Below are 20,695 nucleotides of genomic sequence, written 5' to 3'. Positions count from 1 at the left end.
ATTTAATTGTACTGTCATGTCAAGGAAGTGGATCTCTTGTGTGTTCTGGTCCAGGCTAACCCCAACTGATGTTATTGTTTCTGACATTCACACGACTAGAAGAATCATTTCTGTGCAATTTCTTCAGCGGGAGGATAGCTGGGTTTGGCTCTAGCAGAAGCGCTATACACCTAGACACAATGGCTTGAAGGAAAGGTTTCTATGTCTTGCTCTACTGAAGTTCCTTGTAACACGGTAGCAGAGACTGGTTCTCTGTGTGATTATTTTTAACCGATGTCCAGAGACAACGCTCAGGGACGTTCCTTAACAACTGGTACCTAAGGAGTGAAATCGATTGAAAAATAGGGAAAATTTTCTCACCCAGCTCTACTAAGGACATGTATGGTGCCTACATGCTTAGGGTGTGTCTAGACTGCACCTCTCTGTTGACAGAGACATGTAGATTAGGCACAGCGAAAGAGCAGATGAAACCAGGATTTAAATATATCCCGTGCTTCATTTGCATAAACATGACTGACACTTCTTTTTCAAAATGGAGCTGTTTAAAAAAAATCCGGCAGTCTAAACATGGATCTGTCGAAAAATAAACCATTTTTCAAAAGATCTTATAAACCTCATTTTTTGAGGAATACAGGATCTTTCGAAAAAGGGTTTATTTTTTGAAAGATCCACATCTAGACTGACTTTTTTTTTTTTTTAACACACAGTTTCAAAAAAAAAAAAGCGGTGGCCATGTTTATGCAAATGAAGCACGGGATATTTAAATCCCAGCTTCATTTGTACTTTCAAAGTGCTTGATTTGCATCCCTCCGTCAATAGAGTCTAGACATAGCAATTAGTGTTAGTGTTACCAATTTACTGATTCCTTTACCCCAGCTTCAGCAGTCATGAGCTGCCACCCCAACGACCCATCTAATAAAATCCCCCAGACATATGCTTCACTTGAAAACTATTGATGATCCCCCTCATATCAATGGGGATACTCACGTGCCATGCTTAAAGATCCTGCTGAACTGAGCCTTCATGCTGTTCCTTTCCTTAGCCCTATTAAGGGATTGGTGCAGGCTGAACCTCTCTAGTCTGGCATCCTTGGGATCAGACCGGACCAGTTCTGAACCAGAAAATTTTCCAAAGGTCAGTATTGTCTAGTAGCATTACCAACACATGGCCACTCATGAAAACTGGAGACCTAGCTAACTAAAATCATTCCGGACGACAGATGTTTCCGGACCAGTGACTTCTGGACTAGGGAGGTTCAACCTGTGTTATTTTGGTGTTCTCAATGACTGCTCTTTTCTTCACTGTGACCAGAATTAGCACTTAGGGTGTGTCTAGAACTACAGGGTTTTTTTTTGAAAAAAGCAGCCTTTTTTCGAAAAAGCATCCCCGGCATCTAGACTGCAGCTGCGTTCTTTTGAAAGTAAATCGAAGGAACACGTCAGGTTTTTCAACTGCAAAAAACCTTGTTTTATGAGGAAAAATGCCTTTTTTCAAAAGTGCTCTTTCGAAAAAAAGGCGCTAGGTAATGCAAACTGTGCTTTCTCAAAAGTGAGCATCCAGACTGCCTAGGGGCTCTCTTTCGAAAAAGTGGCTTGCTTTTTCGAAAGTACGGGTTGTAAGCTAAAACAAAAAACAGGACTATGTAGCACTTGAAAGACTAACAAGATGGTTTATGAGGTAATGAGCTTTCGTGGGCCAGACCCACTTCCTCAGATCAAATAGTGGAAGAAAATTGGCACAACCATATATACCAAAGGATACAATAAAAAAAAATGAACACATATGAGAAAAGGACAAATATGAAAATATGTAATCTAGATGCTCTTTTTCGAAAGACTGTTTCTAAAGTATCTTTCGGAAAAGCCTCTTTCGAAAGAGGCTTGCAGTCTAGACGTAGCCTTGGTGTCCAGTCAGACTCCACTACATAGCAACACGTACTTAAAAATGAACCCCTGCGTCTACATTTAGATGGCAAAGAACTGGGCTTGCCTCACCTTCACAATCAATAGATGATTCCCGATTGACAGTGCATTCTTTGACTCCTGGGCCACTTTAGCTGCCTTCGATTGTTAAAAGTTCTCTTTTAGACTCAATACCCTCAGGCTGTATAGATTAAAAGACTTGTGTTTTTGGGGTGGGGAGGAAATAAATTCAGATATTTCCACTGCAATTCAGATTCAAAGGAGAACTGCTGAGATTATATGGACTCAATTAACATAATTATACTAATTCTGCAAGCACCCTGTCACTTCATTGTACTGCATTAGTGGAGAAAACATTCTCTCATAGCCAGCTCCTTCCTGTTTTATTTTGGCATTGCTCCAGCTAAGCATTTACATGTCCAAACACTTAAAGGTCGGCTCCTAAGATTGGGCTCCCTGGTTTTTAATTTTAGAACAAGTCACATGCTTATCTACATTTTTATCTGAATGCGACCCATTGAGCTGCCTAAACCATCCTACAGTTTTTGTTTTAGTTTTTCTCCCCCACCCTGCCATTATCTTTGTAATAATTTAGCATATAAATGGAAGCCAAATTATTCTGTCTCCTGTCCAGATTGACAGATGAAAAACTGTTCCTTAATTTTCAAAGAGCGGCACTGATGAGTTTTCCTATCTAATGGGAGATGGTGATGGGTTTTGCAGCAGAGTGTGTCAGATTGATGAGTTTAGACTGATGACCCTTCCTGAAAGAAGAAGCCAACTCCTGTGATGCTGCACATGCTTAGTAGAATGTATTTAAAACACGCGAAGGATACAGATTTTTAACTCTAGAACAGTGTGTTTCTAATGAAACAGCCACTTGGAAGAACCAAGTCCAGCGGCTGCTGTTTAAAGGAAGTTTGCACTGTTCATTTTTACACACAGAGAGCTTCAATAAACCTGCTTTAACGGCAGCTTGCAAATTGCAGCAGTAAACTCAGGTTAATAGATTAATGATTTTCTCCTGAATGTGATGGATTGGCAAGACACAAACCTAAAGGAAAAGAAGGCCATATAACATTTGCACACATAATGGGTTGCTCTGTATATGTTAAGACTCTATTATTTCTTGGATCTTAAATCACCATTCGAATGGATTTTGCTTTGCTGATTATAGCAGCTAACACTAAGACGCGTTTTCGGACCTCAAGAGATTGTTGAATGCTGGAAGGTACAGAAGGGAAGAGGTCACAGGAGAGGAAAGATTATAGTAATAAACAAATGCCATTGCCCATTGGAGCAAAACCAGATTCCTCCATGCTTGAGGGGGGAGTTTTCTACAGCACTCAACGTTGGCCTCTGTGAAGTATTCTCATTGCAGACAATAAGGCATTTTACCTTTGACTTCTATGGTAGCAAAGTTAGGTGAATAGCGATCACTTTCGAAAATCGTTGCCAAAGTCTTTAGAACAAGATGGGAGGTGATAAGGGAAAACGATAGGCTGTTACGTTATTGGGCTGCATGCTGGGGGCTCGTAGGCTGATGTTTGATGGCTTGTATTATAACGGAGGTCACATCAAATGGTTTGGCCTTTCAAGCTATGAATCTGTAAAAAGCTTACATGCAAGACAAAGACCCATGGATTAAGAATGAGCAAAATCCTGCTTTCATTTACACGCAGAACTGGTCGAATAATTCACTTCAAACCACTGACCCTTTCAGTTTGGCCATCTCTCCTGTCGACCCAAACAGACTGTGATACCTACAAATGAGCCCATTACTTTGGGGTATTGTGTCGACATGTCTCAGCCTGTGAATTTCTTGCATGCTCTGGGCTGCTAGCATTTTATTCGCTTTCTGGAATTTCCACTGTATCAATGGATCGTGGGGCTTTGCTGTAGACAATAGTTTGTGTGATAAGATTGGAGCAGATTTGCTCCAATCTCACAAAGCAAGACAAACACCTGCAAGATCTTTATCGGGCATTCTGAAAACTTAAATACCCACCTAGGGAAGTGAGAAAACAGATTGACAAAGCTAGAGGAGTACCCAAAAGTCAACTACTTCAAGACAGGCCCAACAAGAAAAACAACAGAACACCATGTGGAAGAAAACATTGTCCTCACTCTGAGTTTGTAAGCAACAAGTAGCCAGAGACAGTTTTATTACGAGCTGCAGCAAGGGAAAAATTGTTTTGGACAAGGGGGGAAGCCCCGCCCCTCCGAGGCAGATCTTCCAATACAAGCAATTATGAAGCAGTTTATATAATGTCTATTAAATATAATAATAACAATTAGTCTCCTTCCCATTACAAACACCAATGGCTAACAGTTGTTTTAGTTCCACCCAGATGCTCCTTATCCCAAGGTCCCTACCAGAGTCAGCATTCTATCCTTATCTCCGTATAGAGGCGAGAGGCAAAGGCAGCGTCTAATTACAGATCTCGCGTTGTCAGGCCACAGACTTAGCCTGACTCTTGCTCTCTTGTTAACAAGACCAAGATGGCTGCACACAAATTCTCTTATTCCCTTTTCCTGCCTCCACAACCACTAGTCATGACCCACAGCCGCCCTCTTCAATGCATCGACAATCTTCAACCTATCCTGGAGAACGATCCCTCACTCTCACAGGCCTTGGGAGAGAGGCCAGTCCTCGTCTACAGACAGCCCCCCAACTTGAAGCAAATACTTTTCCGCAGCCACATGTCCAATACACTCACCCAGAAACCTACCCCTGCAACGCCCCCCGTTGCCAACTCTGTCCACACATCTATACAAGCGACACCATAGAATCATAGAACCATAGAGCTGGAAGAGACCTCAGAAGGTCATCAAGTCCAGCCCCCTGCCCTAGGCAGGACCAATCCCAACCAATCCATCACAGGACCTAACCACATATGTCACCACATCAGGGGCTCATCCAGATGTACATCCTCTAATGCAGGCATGTCCAAAGTCCGGCCCGCGGGCCAATTGCGGCCCGTGTTCCGGTTTAATACGGCCCCACAGGTAATTTGGCAATATCTATCTTTTATGGCCCCCAACGAATCCATATGTATTGAGATGAATACATTGTAAAATCTCAGTCAATGTCAGTTGATCTAAATCAGTTATAAATATATTTGGACACAACATGTATACTTGGTGTTATGTTCCTGTTCATATTTTTTGAACTTAAAAGTTGACAGACAACCTTTATTACCAATAATATGTAATGTACTTTACAATGTTCCTGACATATATTTCAGCTTCCTGGATTTTTTTTTCATCTGGCCTTCAGATATGAAAGGCAGAGTGATTTAACACCTGTTTAGATTTGTCATCCATGTGACGAAATGAAAAGTATGCCGTTTGCAATAAACTTTGCATAAAATAGTTAATTTGCATTTAATTTTAATGGTTCAAAGAATGTCAGGCAAAATGGTCGGCCCTCACGCATGTTCACTTCATCAAATCTGGCCCTCTTTGAAAAAAGTTTGGACACCCCTGCTCTAATGTGATCTATGCCATCAAGTGCCAGCAATGCCCTTCTGCCATGTCTCTTGGCCAAACCGAACAGTCTCTGCGACAAAGGATAAATGGGCACAAATCAGTCGCCAGCAATGGTGACACAGAGACTCGTAGAGGAATGTTTTAACCTAGCTGCACATATGTGGGCCCCCCAATCAGTGCATGGATTGAAATGTCATCACTAAATCGTATTTATGAACTGTTTTGATCTTGCTCCGTGCACGGTAGCTGAGCTTCTTTTCCCACTCTGTCAAAAGCTCCTCCTTTCCCCTCTGTTCCATCATGATATTCGAGATCGGCTCTCACAGTGCCCAGATGCAGTACTTGCATTGCAGTGCTGGACAACACATAGGAGGTCAGATTGCGCCTCCCAGAGAAGCAAGCCAGCGTAACGGTGAGAGGCATTTTTGCAGGGGCAATTTAATAGGTGATACCTGAAAATGTGTCCCCCCTGAAACTCAGAAAAATGACCAATGGCCACAACCACAAAAGATTCATGAAACACAGGCCTTTGAGTTCTCAGCATTTGCAGATGAATGGAATAAAAACATTCATAGCGGGTTGCCCCTTGCAGTCCTTCCCCAGGCAACAACTTCCCGGTTGAGAATAGAAGTTTCCACGGTGAAGCCAATGGTTCAGAAAAGGGCAAAAGGTTCAGAAAAGGGCAACTAAAATGTTAAGGGTTTGGAATGGGTCCCATATGAGGAGAGATTAAAGAGACTAGGACTTTTCAGCTTGGAAAAGAGGAGACTGAGGGGGGATATGATAGAGGTATATAAAACCTTGAGTGGTGTGGAGAGGGTAAATAAAGAAAAAGTTATTTACTTGTTCCCATCATATAAGAACTAGAGGACACCAACTGACATTAATGGGTAGCAGGTTTAAAACAAATAAAAGAAAGTTCTTCTTCACACAGTGTGTAGTCAACCTGTGGAACTCCTTGCCAAAGGAGGCCTTGAAGGCTAGGATTATAACAGAGTTTAAAGAGAAGCTAGATAAATTCATGGAGGTTAGGTCATAAAAGGCTATTAGCCATGGGGGTAGGAATGGTGTCCCTGGCCTCTGTTTGTCAAAGGCTGGAGATGGATGGTAGGAGACAAATCGCTTGATCATTGTCTTCGGTCCACCCTCCTAGGGTACGTGGTGCTGGCCACTGTCGGCAGACAGGATATTGGGCTAGAGGGACCTTTGGTCTGACCCAATATGGCTCTTCTTATGTTCTTACTATCCAATTAGCCTGTCATAAGACGGGATTTTCAGGTCTCTCCTCCATGTCGGTCTTCTCTCCTGAGCCTCTGGTCTCTTGCTCTGTCTCTTTTTCTCTCTTCTCCTCCCCCTCCTGCCTCTCACTAGGAGGACTCCAGAGCCCAAATGGCTGTTTGGGCTCTGCACTCCCCGTGCTCCATGGGGAGCGTGGAGCCCAAATGGTCACTTGTGCCACTTGCTCCCATGTGGCGGCCTAGCTGAGCAGCGCAGAAGTCAGCTGAGCGCCACGGCGGGGAGCGGGGAGGTGATGTTCACGTCCAGGGGGTGGGGCCTGGAGCAGCTGTCATGCCTCACGTCACTGCCTCGCCCCCCCCCCCCCCCCCCCGTCACCTCCCACCGTGGCGCTCGTCTGACTTCTGCACCGCTCATCCGGGTTGCCATGGGGAAGCAAGCAGCCATTTGGGCCCTGTACTCCCCATGTAGCATGGGCCACCCAGAGGGAACAGCCAGCATTTCAGCGTTACAGACTCACAGACACTGGGATACTATATATATGATGCTTTAGGACCATTGTTGCGATTTAAGTCTGGGTTGTAATGGAGTTCTTTCAGTCTGCAGGAGGTCATGGGCTTTAGGTTTCTTCCTTCTCAGCATAAAACAGACTCTTCCTGGCTACTCAGATGGAAGGCTATTCCCCATCCTATACAATGTGTCTTAGTAGTTAACCAACAGTTTGCAATTATATAGAACAATGCCACAATAATAAAGAAAAGTTATTTATTAGTTCCCATAATAGAAGAACTGGAGGACACCACATGAAATTCATGGGTAGCAGGTTTAAAACTAATAAAAGAAAGTTCTTCTTCACACAGTGTGTAGTTAACCTGTGGAACTCCTTGCCAGAGGAGGCTGTGAAGGCTAGGACTATAACAGAGTTTAAAGAGAAGCTAGATAATTTCATGGAGGTTGGGTCCATAAAAGGCTATTAGCTGTTTGTCAGAGGCTGGAGAGGGATGGCAGGAGACAAATCGCTTGATCATTGTCTTTAGTCCACCCCCTCTGGGGCACCTGGTGCTGGCCACTGTCGGCAGACAGGCTACTGGGCTAGATCGACCTTTGGTCTGACCCAGCACGACCGTTCTTATGTTTTTATGTAATAATTGAGTTGATGGGAGCCTCTGTAATAGACAAACTCTGGGACACCTCCAGAAACTAATAATCACTTTGTTCATTTCTCTTAACGACCTGCTGTAGCTGAAGTTCAGGGAAGGGTGTGTCCTGGGTGGTGCAGGAGAGCAGCCTACCTGATCACAGTGGTCTCTGCTGGCCTTACAATCAACTAGCCACCTGTCTTATCTGTCAGGACTGTAGAAGCTGCAAGCCGAGTGCTTGCTACAGTTCATCCCCCATAGTAATTATTAGGCCGACATGATAATTTCCTTCTGAGAACAAGCACAGGTTGAGCCGAGTAAAAATCAGGAATAATTCAGCTGATGTCAGTGGAGTTACATCATAAGAACGACCATACTGAGTGAAACCAAAGCCCAATATTCTGTCTTTTGACAGTGGCCAATGCCAGGTGCCCCAGAAGGAATGAACAGAAAAGGGAATCCCCAAGCAATTCCTCCTCCAGCACCCATTCCCAGATTCTGACAGAGGCTAGGGACATCAATCCAACTGATCCTGGCTAATAGCCATTGAAGTCCTGGCCTTTGTAACAACTTCTGGCAAGGAGTTCCACAGGTTGGCTGTGAGCTGCATGAAGAAAAACTTCCTTTTGTTTGTTTTAATCCCACTACCTATTAATTTCATTTGTTCTTATGATATGGGAATGGGTAAATAACTTTCCCTTATTTACTTTCTCCACTCCGGTCATGGTGACCTCTATCATACCCCCCCTTAGTCTCCTCAGACCTTTAGAAATCTCTATCATATCCTCCTTAGTCTGTTCTTTTCTAAGATGAAAAGTCCCAATCTTTTTAATCTCTCTTCATATGGCAGTCGTTCCCAACCCCTCATCATTTTTCATGCCCGTTCCTGAACTTTTCCCAATGCTAAGATATCTTTTTTGAGTGAAAAAAAAAAGAGGGGGGAAGGGGACTAAGATCAGAATTGAACCTGGTAACTTTGTCTTATAGACAACCAGGAAAGCCAATAGGGAAATATCAGCATATCTCAATTTACTGCATTAAATATCATCTAAGATGGCAAGAAAGGAAAAAACTTCATTGGTTTGTTTTGTCTGTTAAAGCAAAAGTTTTTCATTAGGAATGGTTGTTTGGTTCCCACCCCCAGCATTTGGTTTGGTTTGGGGCATTTTTAGTAAATGCCATAATGAAGGTTTAATCTTTTCAACAGCATGTAGCTCTTTCAAGCCAATTCCTTATCTCACATACTTAAAAGGATACGGTCCGCTCCTTCGGATGCTTTTAAATTGCCAAATTTCTTCTTAGAAGTTATCAACTAGTAGAGAATGTAATTTGGCTTCCAAACGCCAAGTTCCGATGTGGCACAAGCAAAGTGCTCTTCCCCTGACGTTACACCCTATTCACACCAGGTCTGTTTTTCTTCCAAATATTCATGTATAAATAATAAACATGCTGCTCCTGCTGAGATATAATGGTATTAAAGTCAATGAAGCTAAACGAATTTACACCAAATAAGGATCCAGCCCAGATTCTAAAACTCCTGCCCAAACTAGGCAATTTTTTTTCCTCCCCATACTGACTGTCCGAGAATAATTACACTGTCCAGATACTCTTAATTTCATCATTCCTCAGAGGATATTACAGGTACGTGATCGCACAAAATGCCAGGTGTTTCCTTGATGTCTGCTTCTCTGCCAAGCATTATCTTGATACAAAACCAGTACCTTGCACCCAGACTTAATTAGATCTTTTATGGATGCTAAGTTGGAGAGCTCATTGAAATTCTAAGTTTCATGTTCCAGAGGTTAAAATAATAGTGCACCCTTTAATAGAAGAGCTGCAGTCACACATCATCCAACCTCTTTCATCTAATTCATTTTCTATATTCTAATCTCTTCATAGCTGGAGATATCGAGGGTTCGTCAGCGACCACAGATGTGGCAGTCATTGGAGGTAAGTGCTAGACAGTATTTAAAAATTCCATTAGAAGAGAATGGGCTCTTGATTTCTTATAAAATCCCCTGCCTGATCAGCTTTCTATAGACCTCCCAGTGCAGATACTATGTGGTATTCAATAAAAGAAATCAGAAGAGTCCCAATACAGCACAAAACTTAGGCACAGCCTTAATTTGGATGTTTAAAGGTTCAATTTTAAATCTTCTGTAGGATTCATAAGGGTAAAGTGAAGCACATGCTTAAACACATTGATGAATTAGGGTCCTAGAATGCGCTTTTATTTAAATTCACTTAAAATATTCGAGGCGACTTAAAACATTTTAAAAACACAATAGAGGTATGTATAAAAATGAATATGTAGCAGGTTTAAAACAAACAAAAGGAAGTTTTTCTACCTGACGCCCACAGTCAACCCGTGGAACTCCTTGCCAGAGGATGTTTTGAAGACCAGGACTTCAACAGGATTCCAAAAAGAACTGGTTACATTCATAGAGGTTAGGTCTGGCATGAATGGGTAGGAATAGTGTCCCTAGACTCTGTTTGTCAGAAGCTGGAAATGGGCAAAGGGTTGTAATCACTTGGGGTACATCTAAACTACATGGCTCCGTTGACGAGGAATAACAGGGCTGCCGACAAAGGGCTTTGATGTCGGCAGGGGAGCGTCCAGACTAGCGCGCTGAGCGGACAAACAGCTGATCAGCTGTTTGTCAGCTCAGCGCGGCAGCCATGTAAATTTAAGTGAAGCTGCGATCATTTAAATCGCAGCTTCATTTGACTTTGCCTATGTGTCTAATCTACATGCCTCTGCCGACAGAGGCATGTAGTCTAGACACAGCCTTGATGATTCCCTGTTCCGTTCATTCCCACTAGGGCACCTGGCTTTCTCTCTGTGTCTCAGGAGAAAGGGTATAACTGTGTTCTATAGAATCACTCTTCGCCCAGCAGGACTTGAAGGGTTAAATCTTTCAAGAATCTTGAACTCAGCCTCTAATTTTGTGCTTGTGGCCAACGGAGGGGAAAAGTGATTGAATTTAGACATCTCATGGTCCAGGGCCTGATTCTGATCTCGTTTATGCCACCGGGAGGCAGGCCTATATATACAAAAAGATGGGAACTAATTTAGCTGTGTCCTCTCAAGAGAGAGATCTTGAAGTCACCGTGGATAGTTCTCTGAAAACATCTACTCCAAGGGCAGTGGCAGTCAAAAAGCAAACAGAATGTTGAGAATCATTAAAAAAGGGATAGAGAATAAGAAAGAGAACATCTTATTGCCCTTGTATAAATCCATGGTAGGGCCACTCTTTTTAACACTGCATGCAGATTTGGTTACCTTATCTCAAAAACAAACACAAAAAAACCACACCCCACATGTGGGCATTGGAAAAGGTTCAGAAACAGGCAAAAAAATGATTAGGGTTTTGGAACGGGTGCCATCTGAAGAGAGATTAAAAAGACTGGGTCTTTTCAATTTGGAAAAGAGGACACAAAGGAGGAATAAGATAGAGGTCTATAAAATCCTGACTGGTGTGGAGGAAGTGAATAAGGAAAAGTGATTTACTTTTTCCCATAACATAAGAACTAGGGGTCACCATATAAAATGAATAGGTAGCAGGTTTAAAATAAACAAAAGGAAGTTTTTCTTCACTGAATGCTCAGTCAACCTGTGGAACTCCTTGCCAGAGGATGCTGCAAAGACAAGGACTTTAACAAGGTTCCAAAAAACTAGATACATTCATGGAGGTTATGTTCATCAATACTTATTAGCCAGAATGGTTAGAAATGGTATTCCTAGCCTCTGTTTGTCAGAGGCTAGAAATGGGTGACAGGAGAGGGGTCACTTGATGATTCCGTGTTCTGTTCCCTCCCTCTGGGCATCTGGCATTGGCCACTGTCAGGAGACAGAATATTCGGCTAGATGGACCTTTGGTCTGACTTGGTGTGGCCGTTCTTATGTTTTTATGAATGACTCCTCTTTGAGATGAATGGTGTTACACCAGCATGAGATGGGCCTGAGAACAGAATCAGGACACTTAAATAGTTCATCTGCTATTGGCTGTGTTTAAGTTGTTAGTGAGGTCACATTTGAAATGCAGAATTAGGGGTCATTTTAAATATATGCTCATGCACATTGAGGAGGGAATGACCCTTCTATTAGACAAATATCCCAGGATACTCCTGGGTGCTAGGTTTTCGACACACACAGGGGCTGTCCATCTGTTAATGATAATGAAAGCACCTTGCTAAGCAAACTCAGGCTGGAAATAAGGGGTGAATTTTTACCCATAAGGGTAATTAACCATTGAAGCCATTTACCAAGGGTTGCGGGGAATTCTCTGTCACTGATCATTTTACATTCAAGATGAGAATTTTTCCCCCCTAAAACAGCATCTTTCGGAATTACTTTGGGCAATTCTCTGGGCCTACGTGACACAGGCGTTCAGACCAGATGATCACAAGGGTTCCTGCTAGCACGGGAACCTGCCACTCTAGGAAACAATCAGACGTAGTTACTGCAGCAGGATATGTTGGTTTGGAGTGGGATGATGGTACTCAGCATGTGCCCCAGAACAACTCACCTTCACCCCAAATTCCATCCATGGGATGCAGAGAAGGAGGCAGTAATGGGGATGTTTAATCTTTCCCATATCTATAGCTATACGTCTTTCTCTCTCTCACACACACACACACACACACACACGGGGAAGGGATGTGTACAGCCCCTAGGCATCTGTTTCCCTCTCTCATCTCTGAAAGGAACTACTCTGTTACCTTCCACCTCCATCTGCATCTAGATGTCAGATCACGGCAGAACCTCAGTAATCATCTATTTGCTGCGTTACACACACGAGAGCCACATAAAATTATGACCCTTTCTCCATAGCTCAGCAAAGAACGCATCTCTAGAGACTCTATTGAACTCTTCCTTCATTGAACCATCTCATCGGCTGGCTTAAATTAGAGTCACTTTCTCGATTAGAGCTATGCCAATTTATGCGGGTGGATGATGCGGCGCATTATTTTTACAAAATATGCTACACATTTCCTGGAGTTCATTCATATGCTCTCATACATTTAAACTAACTCAGATGTCAGAATAAATGAGCAAAGCACCGTACACGAAGAAATGCATTATCCTGGTCTTTGGACTGTCATTATATTTGTTCACTTCCTTGCTAACTCACTGAGTTCCGTAATTCACCAGGGCTATTCCAATCATTAGTGCAAATTAGTGATGAAATTTCCTTCAGATTCTATCGCCTGTAACTTTAATTTCAGCTTCTGAACCACTGGAAGGTAAATTGAATTGTGTTTCATCTTGTAGGCTTCAGTTCGTGTGTGCCACATGAAAAGCCTATTAAAGCATTTTGTGCCCAGGGACACCAATGTAGTCCTAAAAAATTGATGCAGCCCCTAGTGGTACCACATTATTATTGTCAACTCAACTTCTTTACATGAGCAATTCTCTGTCTGAGAGCCGTAACTTCAGTCACCGTAAAGCGGGAGGAACTGGCTACATTTTGTACAAATAAAATAGTCGCTTGCCTTTATCCTGGAACTGCTGGCAAAATTCTCCCTTTCCCTTTGTTTTCATACCATTCCTCACCCCTATTTTCATGTCCCTACAAGTGAGCACAGGCAATGAAGAGATCTCCTTATCAAGTCCATCTCCCTTTTTGCTACTTTGGCCTCCACTTGTTCCGAGATGGCTTCACCAGCCCAATCGCATGCAGAATCTTTTTGCACCCCCCAAGTGAGAAGAAAATGTCCAAAAGGGTGATTTTTTGCTTTTTTTCCTTATAATTCTCTGTGAGGCCTGTCCTTTGAAGGTCATTTCCAAGGCCATGTCTACACGAGATTATTTTCAATTTACTAAATTCGACTTCTGGGCTTCCAATTTTACCAATTCGAACTTAGTCTGAGGTATGTAGTCAAATGTAGTCTGAGGTAGCGCATCCACATGAACGGAACATGCTCGGAGCCCCAGCAAAAACTCTGGGGAGCTGTAGGAGACCTCTCGGAGGCCAATTAGTTCAAATTAGCGGCACTGGAGTGTCTACACGCATGTTATTTCAGAGCACCGAGTTGGAATTCCATGGCCCCTTAGTCCCGAGTAATGGGCTTGGTAATGTGGATGCACCACTTAGAAAATCAACTTTAAGGGACTAATTGAGGACTAAGGCCCTAGGATAGACAAGGTCCAAGTGTCGGGAAGAGAGAGTAGCCTTTATTCGTTGCCTTCTCACCAGGTCTGGAGTGCAGCTGTTCAAGAACCGTAGTTTGCTGTAACACGACAGGGTTGAATTAGCACCAAGGTGCTCACCAGCTCCACTTTCTTTTCTTTTACACTGTTTTGTTTCTTCTTGCTTCGAGATGAACTCGTAGCACTAAGAAAGACAAATACTGGGTCTCGGCCAATTCATTTGGAAGCAATTGGTATGAGTTTTTGCATGTTTGAGTGTGTTGTGATGCATTATCCATATATTTCCCACTCCCCCATTGAATACTCCAGGATGCATTATGTCTTGGTGTTAAAGGTAAGTGATAAATAAGAATGACCATATTGGGTCAGACCAAAGGTCCACAAAACCCAGGGTCCTGTCCTCCAACCATGAACAATGCCAGGTGCCCCAGAAGGAATGAACAGAACAAGGAATCATCCAGTGATCCCTCTCCTGTCGCCCATTCTGACAAACAGTGTCTAGAGACTCCATTCCTACCCATCCTGGCTAATAGCTGAGGATGGACCTAACCTCCATGAATTTATCTAGCTCTTCTCTGAACCCTGCTAAAGCCCTGGCCTCCACAACATCCTCTGTCAAGGAGTTCCACAGATGAACTGTGTGTTATGTAAAGAAAATATGTATGATTGCTCACTAAGCGATTCAAATGGTTCTTCCCTTCTAGGTGTCACTGCAGCAGTGGCTATCGTCCTCATTTGCCTGCTGATCGTGATGCTTCGATACTTGTGCAGGCACAAAGGCACCTACCGCACGAATGAAGCGAAGGGAACCGAATTTGCCGAAAGCGCAGACGCCGCGCTAAAAAATGACCCGGCTCTCCAAGAAGCTGTGGATGAGAGCAAAAAGGAATATTTCATCTGAGCATAAAGGCAATCCATACCGAGACGGCCTTAGCGCTCCTTTTCCCCAAGGGACTCCATCGGAAATATTACATCAATGAAAACACTGAGATATGGATATTGCAAGGAGAGAGGCAGGAGTCCTCAATGAAATGCTGCCTCTTCTCACCTCCCCACCACCACCATGAAGAACTGAATGTCCACAGAGTTGGCTGTTGATTTGATTAACAACGCAGCTGGTCACAGTCAAATTCAATATCAGATGAAAATCTCAGTCTGAACGTGATACCGGTGCTGGATAATGATATCAAATGTCAAACCCCGACATTTGGTCAAAATAGCAGATGCCTCCGGAAAACATCCTGGTCGAGTTAACGATGCAGCATACTGCGTTATTCAGCAGAACCGCTTGAAAAGGCATTTTCAGTAGCAATAGCACAAGTGTTACAGCAGATACCGGCTGAGGTTAATGGAAGAAAAACTGGTCTGTTGGCTAGAATTCTCTCCCCCTTAAATGTGCACTTTTCCTCTTCAGCCCTCTTCCATGCCCTCCCCTCCGTTGTTTTTAAGTTAACATCATCATCATCACACACACACACACACACACCTATAGGAAAAGTATGGAACGCTTAAGAGTGAAGGATTTTTTATTTTCATCTAGCTCTGCATGGCAACTAGAGGATTGTTGGAATTTACAATGTATAGTAGGTAATGACCACTGGAATTAAGAAAATGATCCCAAATTGCTATTAGACTCCTTTCTTGCATACATAAGTAGGTCAATATTTATTGGCTAGTGCAAGCCTTCTGAAACAAATGCTCTCTACTAGATTTGGGATGAGAACTCTGGCCCGAGTGTTTGTGTGTTTATTTTACATTGGAGAATTCTTTTTAAAAACCTCCTGACATTTGTGGGAATTGAACCTGAGTGCCAAGATAAATAACAGTTAGAAAATGTAACCATAATGCTACCCTGGAGCAGTTTGTCCATTTGAATCCCATTCTGCTGTATTGATCGTCTCTCTATTTATGCCCCTCCCAGCTTTTAACTCTATCTTGGTTTCCATGGAGCTGAAGATATAAAAATGCCATTGAGCATCAGCTCTTAAAAAACAAACAAACAAACAAACTGGATATGAGTAAAATCCTGTCCATAACCTAAACATTCATTCTGATGAGTTTCTTCCCACCAGCCTGCTCTGTTTCACAGAAGCCAACAGGTAGTCATGAAAATAGGACTGTCTTTTCCACCTGTTTGTCACCAGCTGCGTTTATGCCTTTAACTATATTAAAAAAAAGTGGGAGGAATAATTAGTAATAAAAGTGCCTTCTATCAATTATGATCAAAACTTTTCTATGTTTCCGTAGTTAAAACATTTATAGAGACAGCTACAAAAGTACTTTTAAAACTCTTTGGCTTCATCTTCTCCAAAGATCTCCATTTGATGATCCTGGATGCCGGATTAGCTTCTAGAGCCTAACTTAATTCATCAATATTAGTCATATCACCCCTAGGGGAAGGCCAGATCTCTGCAAGAAAACACATGAGGAATCAAGCAGATTTGGTGAAGGAAGGAGGCAGTTTTGACTCTAATTCCCTCCTCAAGGTCGCACAATACCTACAGGGGAAGGACTCTGCAGTGTTCTCCCAAAGATTGAATCTTGGCTTATGCTGAATCTTTGCTTTATGCTTTCAACCAAAGAAAATCCAAACCCTGCCAACATAGTAAAAGCTTGGGACCAAATTTTACACACCAGGGCACAGCTGCATTGTATTCACCAGCCCACATGATAGTCAACTCCAGTAGTCTGGCACTAACACAATTCAAATGTTATGGTGTCATGTATTCAGGATTTTTTTTTAAATTCATGTGACCATTTTAACCCTTCCAGTGCCACTTTTGAAAGAAGAATAAACCTGTGTGATTATTTTGGATGGGGGAAACTGATTCCCCTTACCAGTGGGAGAATGCTTCCGAACCTGGTTCCCCAGGAAAGGAGCTGGGGAAAGAAGGAGGAAAAGGATGTACTCTTTGTGAATGTGCAGAATTCAGATCTCTACTATGAAGATAAATTCCTCATTGATCTAAAAAATGCATAAGCTTTAGCCCTGAAAAGGCCAGAACCTAATGAATGGGAGGGTGAATGGAATAACTTGAAATGTATCCGATGTTATACATAAGACCATTAAACATCTCCCCCCAAAAAAGACAAAAGCTTCCAGGAAGCTTAGTGGATCCTATTAAGTTTTTTCCTTAAAGAAAACTTAAGTCAACTTTACATCCTTATGCCAGGGCTACTCAACATGTGGACCATGGCCTGTTTGTTTGCAGCCTGCGGTGCAGTTTGGATTTATTCAGGGTTCAACATGTGGCCCGCGGGTGGGAGCCAAAACAAAAAGTAGTCAGCATAATGTCTTCTGTTGATATGCAATTTAGTAGTTAAATTCCTGGACTGTCATTGCTCATTAAAAGTGCTGTCCTATGGGAGGAAGTCGGGTCAGTATTGCATTTTATTAATAGCAGCAGAACTGACTGAAATGGGGCCTGTGTGTTGTGTAGTCTTGCCTTAATCTTTGTATTCATGCCCGTCAGTGTGAAAGAAGCTATTTGCATATATATTTGCATGTATATACAACCACACTTAAGTTGTGGCCCTGGGCATGTGCTATAAGTATCACTGTGGCCCACAAGGCTTCCAAAGTTGAGTAGCCCTGCCTTATACCTTATATCTGTGGCTGCAAAGGAGAATGTAATAAAGGTTTGTTTGAAGCCTTCCTGACGGCTGACTGGAACCGTTGAGTAAGTTGTCTTCTGAGTAGCCAACTTCTGGGTGGACACATGGCAGAACTGAAGTGGTGGGAGGACCACTGAGCTTGCCAGGAACAAATCATTTTTCAAGGGTTGGATTTGTTACTAAGCTACTCCGGAACTCTGACAAGCCAGAACAGCTGTACCAGATACACCATGGCACATTTTTTATTTGTTATGGGGGTGTATGGTCCGAGCCGATGACCAAGCTTGAGGGTCATCTCTAGTCACGGGGCTGATGCCCATCAAGGAGCTAGTCATCATTAAGGAGTGGTGCAAAATGGCTTCACTAGAGATCTACATCAGTTGAGAATCTGGCCCAGTACGGGTGCATCTACACGGCAGGGCTTCACTGGAAATAAGCTATGCAAATTGAGCTATGTCAGTTGCGCAGCTTTTTTCGAAATAGCTTATTTCGAAATTGGGAGTGTCTGCACAGCACTTACAGAGCTCTCTTCCACCGACTTCCCTTACTCCTCATACAATGAGGCTACGTCTAGACTGACATGATTTTCCGGAAATGCTTTTAACGGAAAAGTTTTCCATTAAAAGCATTTTTGGAAAAGAGCATCTAGATTGGCACGGACGCTTTTCCGCAAAAGCACTTTTTGTGGAAAAGCGTCCGTGCCAATCTAGACACGCTTTTGCGCAAAAAAGCCCCGATCACCATTTTAGCCATCGGGGCTTTTTTACGCAAAACAGTACTGTGCTGTCCACACTGGCCCTCTTGCGCAAATTATTTGCACAGAGGGCTTTTACCCGAACGGGAGTAGCACAGTATTTCCGCAAGAACACTGACAATCTTACATGAGATCATCAGCGTTCTTGTGGTAATTCAAGCGGCCAGTGTAGACAGCTGGCAAGTTTTTCCGCAAAAGCAGATGATTTTGCGGAAAAACTTGCCAGTCTAGACACAGCCTGAGGGTTACAGGAGTCGGAGTAAGAAGACCTCCAGCTCAACAGTATTTTGACACTGTTTCGAAATCACTGCCGGCTGTGTAGACGCGGACTAAGTTATTTCAGAATAGTGCTAGTTATTTTGAAATAGTGTTGCGCTGTACATGTACCCTGTGTGACTATTTAGATGCCCAAATCTGAAGCGAATACAACGATTGACTTTTGATGCTGGCTCTACTTAGGATGCTCCTTTGTCTCAGCATGTCATTTTTTCCACATTCATGGAGCCAGCTGATTAGTCCAAGGGTACAGTAAACGCAACATCTGCCCATCACTAACGAGCCGTTTAGAATATTTTAGAAGAGTAGCTTTGGCTCTACTAATGTTTTCAGTGTTCTCTCAAGTTCAGGGATTTTGCCTTATTTACAAATGACTCAAGCGCCCGGAAGAGAAAGCAGGGAGAGGATGTGAGGGGTTCTTTTGTTTGACTTTTGGGGAATCAAACACCGCTTTGTAAAGAAAGAGCAACATTTAGCAGTATCATGAGACTGGCAGAGCTCGAAAGGCCCAGTCGCTCATCCTCCGCTCACACAATAGTCCCCCTGTCTTCAATCAGTTTGGCCTTAAATCAGTGCATGGCCAACTTCTCATAACTTCTAGCACTAATTGCAAAACTTCCCTCTTTGTAAGCCACATGCTGTGCTAACCAAAACACAGTTTGCCATAGAGAGGTGCCTCAGTGGGGGGGGGCGGAACTTTTGATCAAAAAGAGCAGATAGATCTTTTTTAAATAGCACTAAAAGTTTTCAGTTAGCTCCCCTCTCCCTTTATGCTGTAGCCACCGACTCAGGAAATAGGACGTTTTGTATGAGCGAATGCCAGCTTTACATTTGGTAGAGAGCTAAGGGGGAATGTTTTGACAAAAGGCTTTTCTCTCATAAAAAGCCACTTTGTCAAAATGAAAACTTTTTGTGTATGGGAAAGGGCCTGCTTTTGACACAGCTTTTGTTGGGAAGTTTTGTTGGGTCCAGGATGGAATTTCTGGTCACAACCAGAGACACTCCACAATACCCTTCAGCTTGAATTCACTTGTGTTCAGGTCCCTACTCCAAATCAGAGCAAGGTTTTGAACCTGAGGCCAGATTTACACTACCAGAGAAAGTTGACCTAAGATACGCAGCTCCAGCTATGAGAGTATCATAGCTGGAGTCGATGTACCATAGGTGAAATTTCTGTCGTGTCATCACTGTGGGAGGTTGGGAGAAACTCTTCCGTTGTCTACCCTTATTCCTTGCAACCCCGTGAAGTACCAAGGTCAACCATCAACGGTCAATTTAATGGGTCTTTACTAGACTCGCTAAATCAAACACCGGGAGATCGATCTCCAGAGCATCGATCTCTCGGTAAGTGAAGACAAGCCCTGAGTCTCTCACACCTGAGCTGAGCAACAGAAGCTTCGCATAGAAGCTTCGACAGCTTGAGCTACAGGCTGTAGAGCTCCCTTGCTCTTATCTCTGGGTATGTCTACACTACCACCCTAGTTCAAACTAGGGTGGTATTGTAGGCAACCGGAGTTGCAAATGAAGCCTGGGATTTGAATTTCCCGGGCTTCATTTGCATCTCGCCGGGCACCGCCATTTTTAAATGTCCGCTAGTGCGGACTCCGTGCCACGCAGCTACACGTGGCATGGACTAGGTAGTTTCACGAGGAGTAACGGTAGTTCAGAATAGGAAGCCTAATCTGAACTACCTAGTCCATGCCGCGTGTAGCCGCGCGGCATGGAGTCCGCACTAGCCGACATTTAAAAATGGCGGCGCCCAACGAGATGCAAATGAAGCCCGGGAAATTCAAATCCCGGGCTTCATTTGCAACTCCGGTTGCCTACATTACCACCCTAGTTCGAACTAGAGTGGTAGTGTAGACATACCCTCTCACTGTAAAGGGTCTAATAGGATGGCGATTCCTATCTTCCAGATGGGCTTAGTTTGCAATGTCCGAGGCTCAACGAAGAAGCTGCTGGCTTCTTGTATAGGCTTGACTTTCTACGCCCTGTCCTATACAGGAGATTAGACTAGATGAAAATAACAGGCCCCGCTGGCCTCAAAATCTATTAATTAAAATCCACAATTATCCCCCCTCCCCGTTTCCACAGTTACTTTAGGATT

The 20,695-nt window shown here is 43.2% G+C and overlaps 1 protein-coding gene across 1 annotated transcript in view; it reads left to right on the top strand.

Annotated features, from left to right (window-relative positions):
- The window catches only part of GYPC (glycophorin C (Gerbich blood group)), a 36,104-nt gene extending 18,506 nt beyond the window's left edge, over positions 1–17,598 (top strand). Inside the window, exons 2-3 of the mRNA XM_006124739.4 lie at positions 9,689–9,739; positions 14,648–17,598. Of these exons, the coding sequence (XP_006124801.1) occupies positions 9,689–9,739; positions 14,648–14,844 (248 nt within the window). The 3' untranslated portion in view covers positions 14,845–17,598. The remainder of the gene's footprint in view (positions 1–9,688; positions 9,740–14,647) is intronic.
- Positions 17,599–20,695: the final 3,097 nt, after the last annotated feature.

This window comes from Pelodiscus sinensis, chromosome 7 (assembly GCF_049634645.1).
Source record: "Pelodiscus sinensis isolate JC-2024 chromosome 7, ASM4963464v1, whole genome shotgun sequence".
NCBI classification, from domain to species: Eukaryota; Metazoa; Chordata; order Testudines; family Trionychidae; genus Pelodiscus; species Pelodiscus sinensis.
The sequence above is the reverse complement of the archived record's forward strand: the minus strand, read 5'-3'. Positions and strand labels throughout refer to the sequence as shown.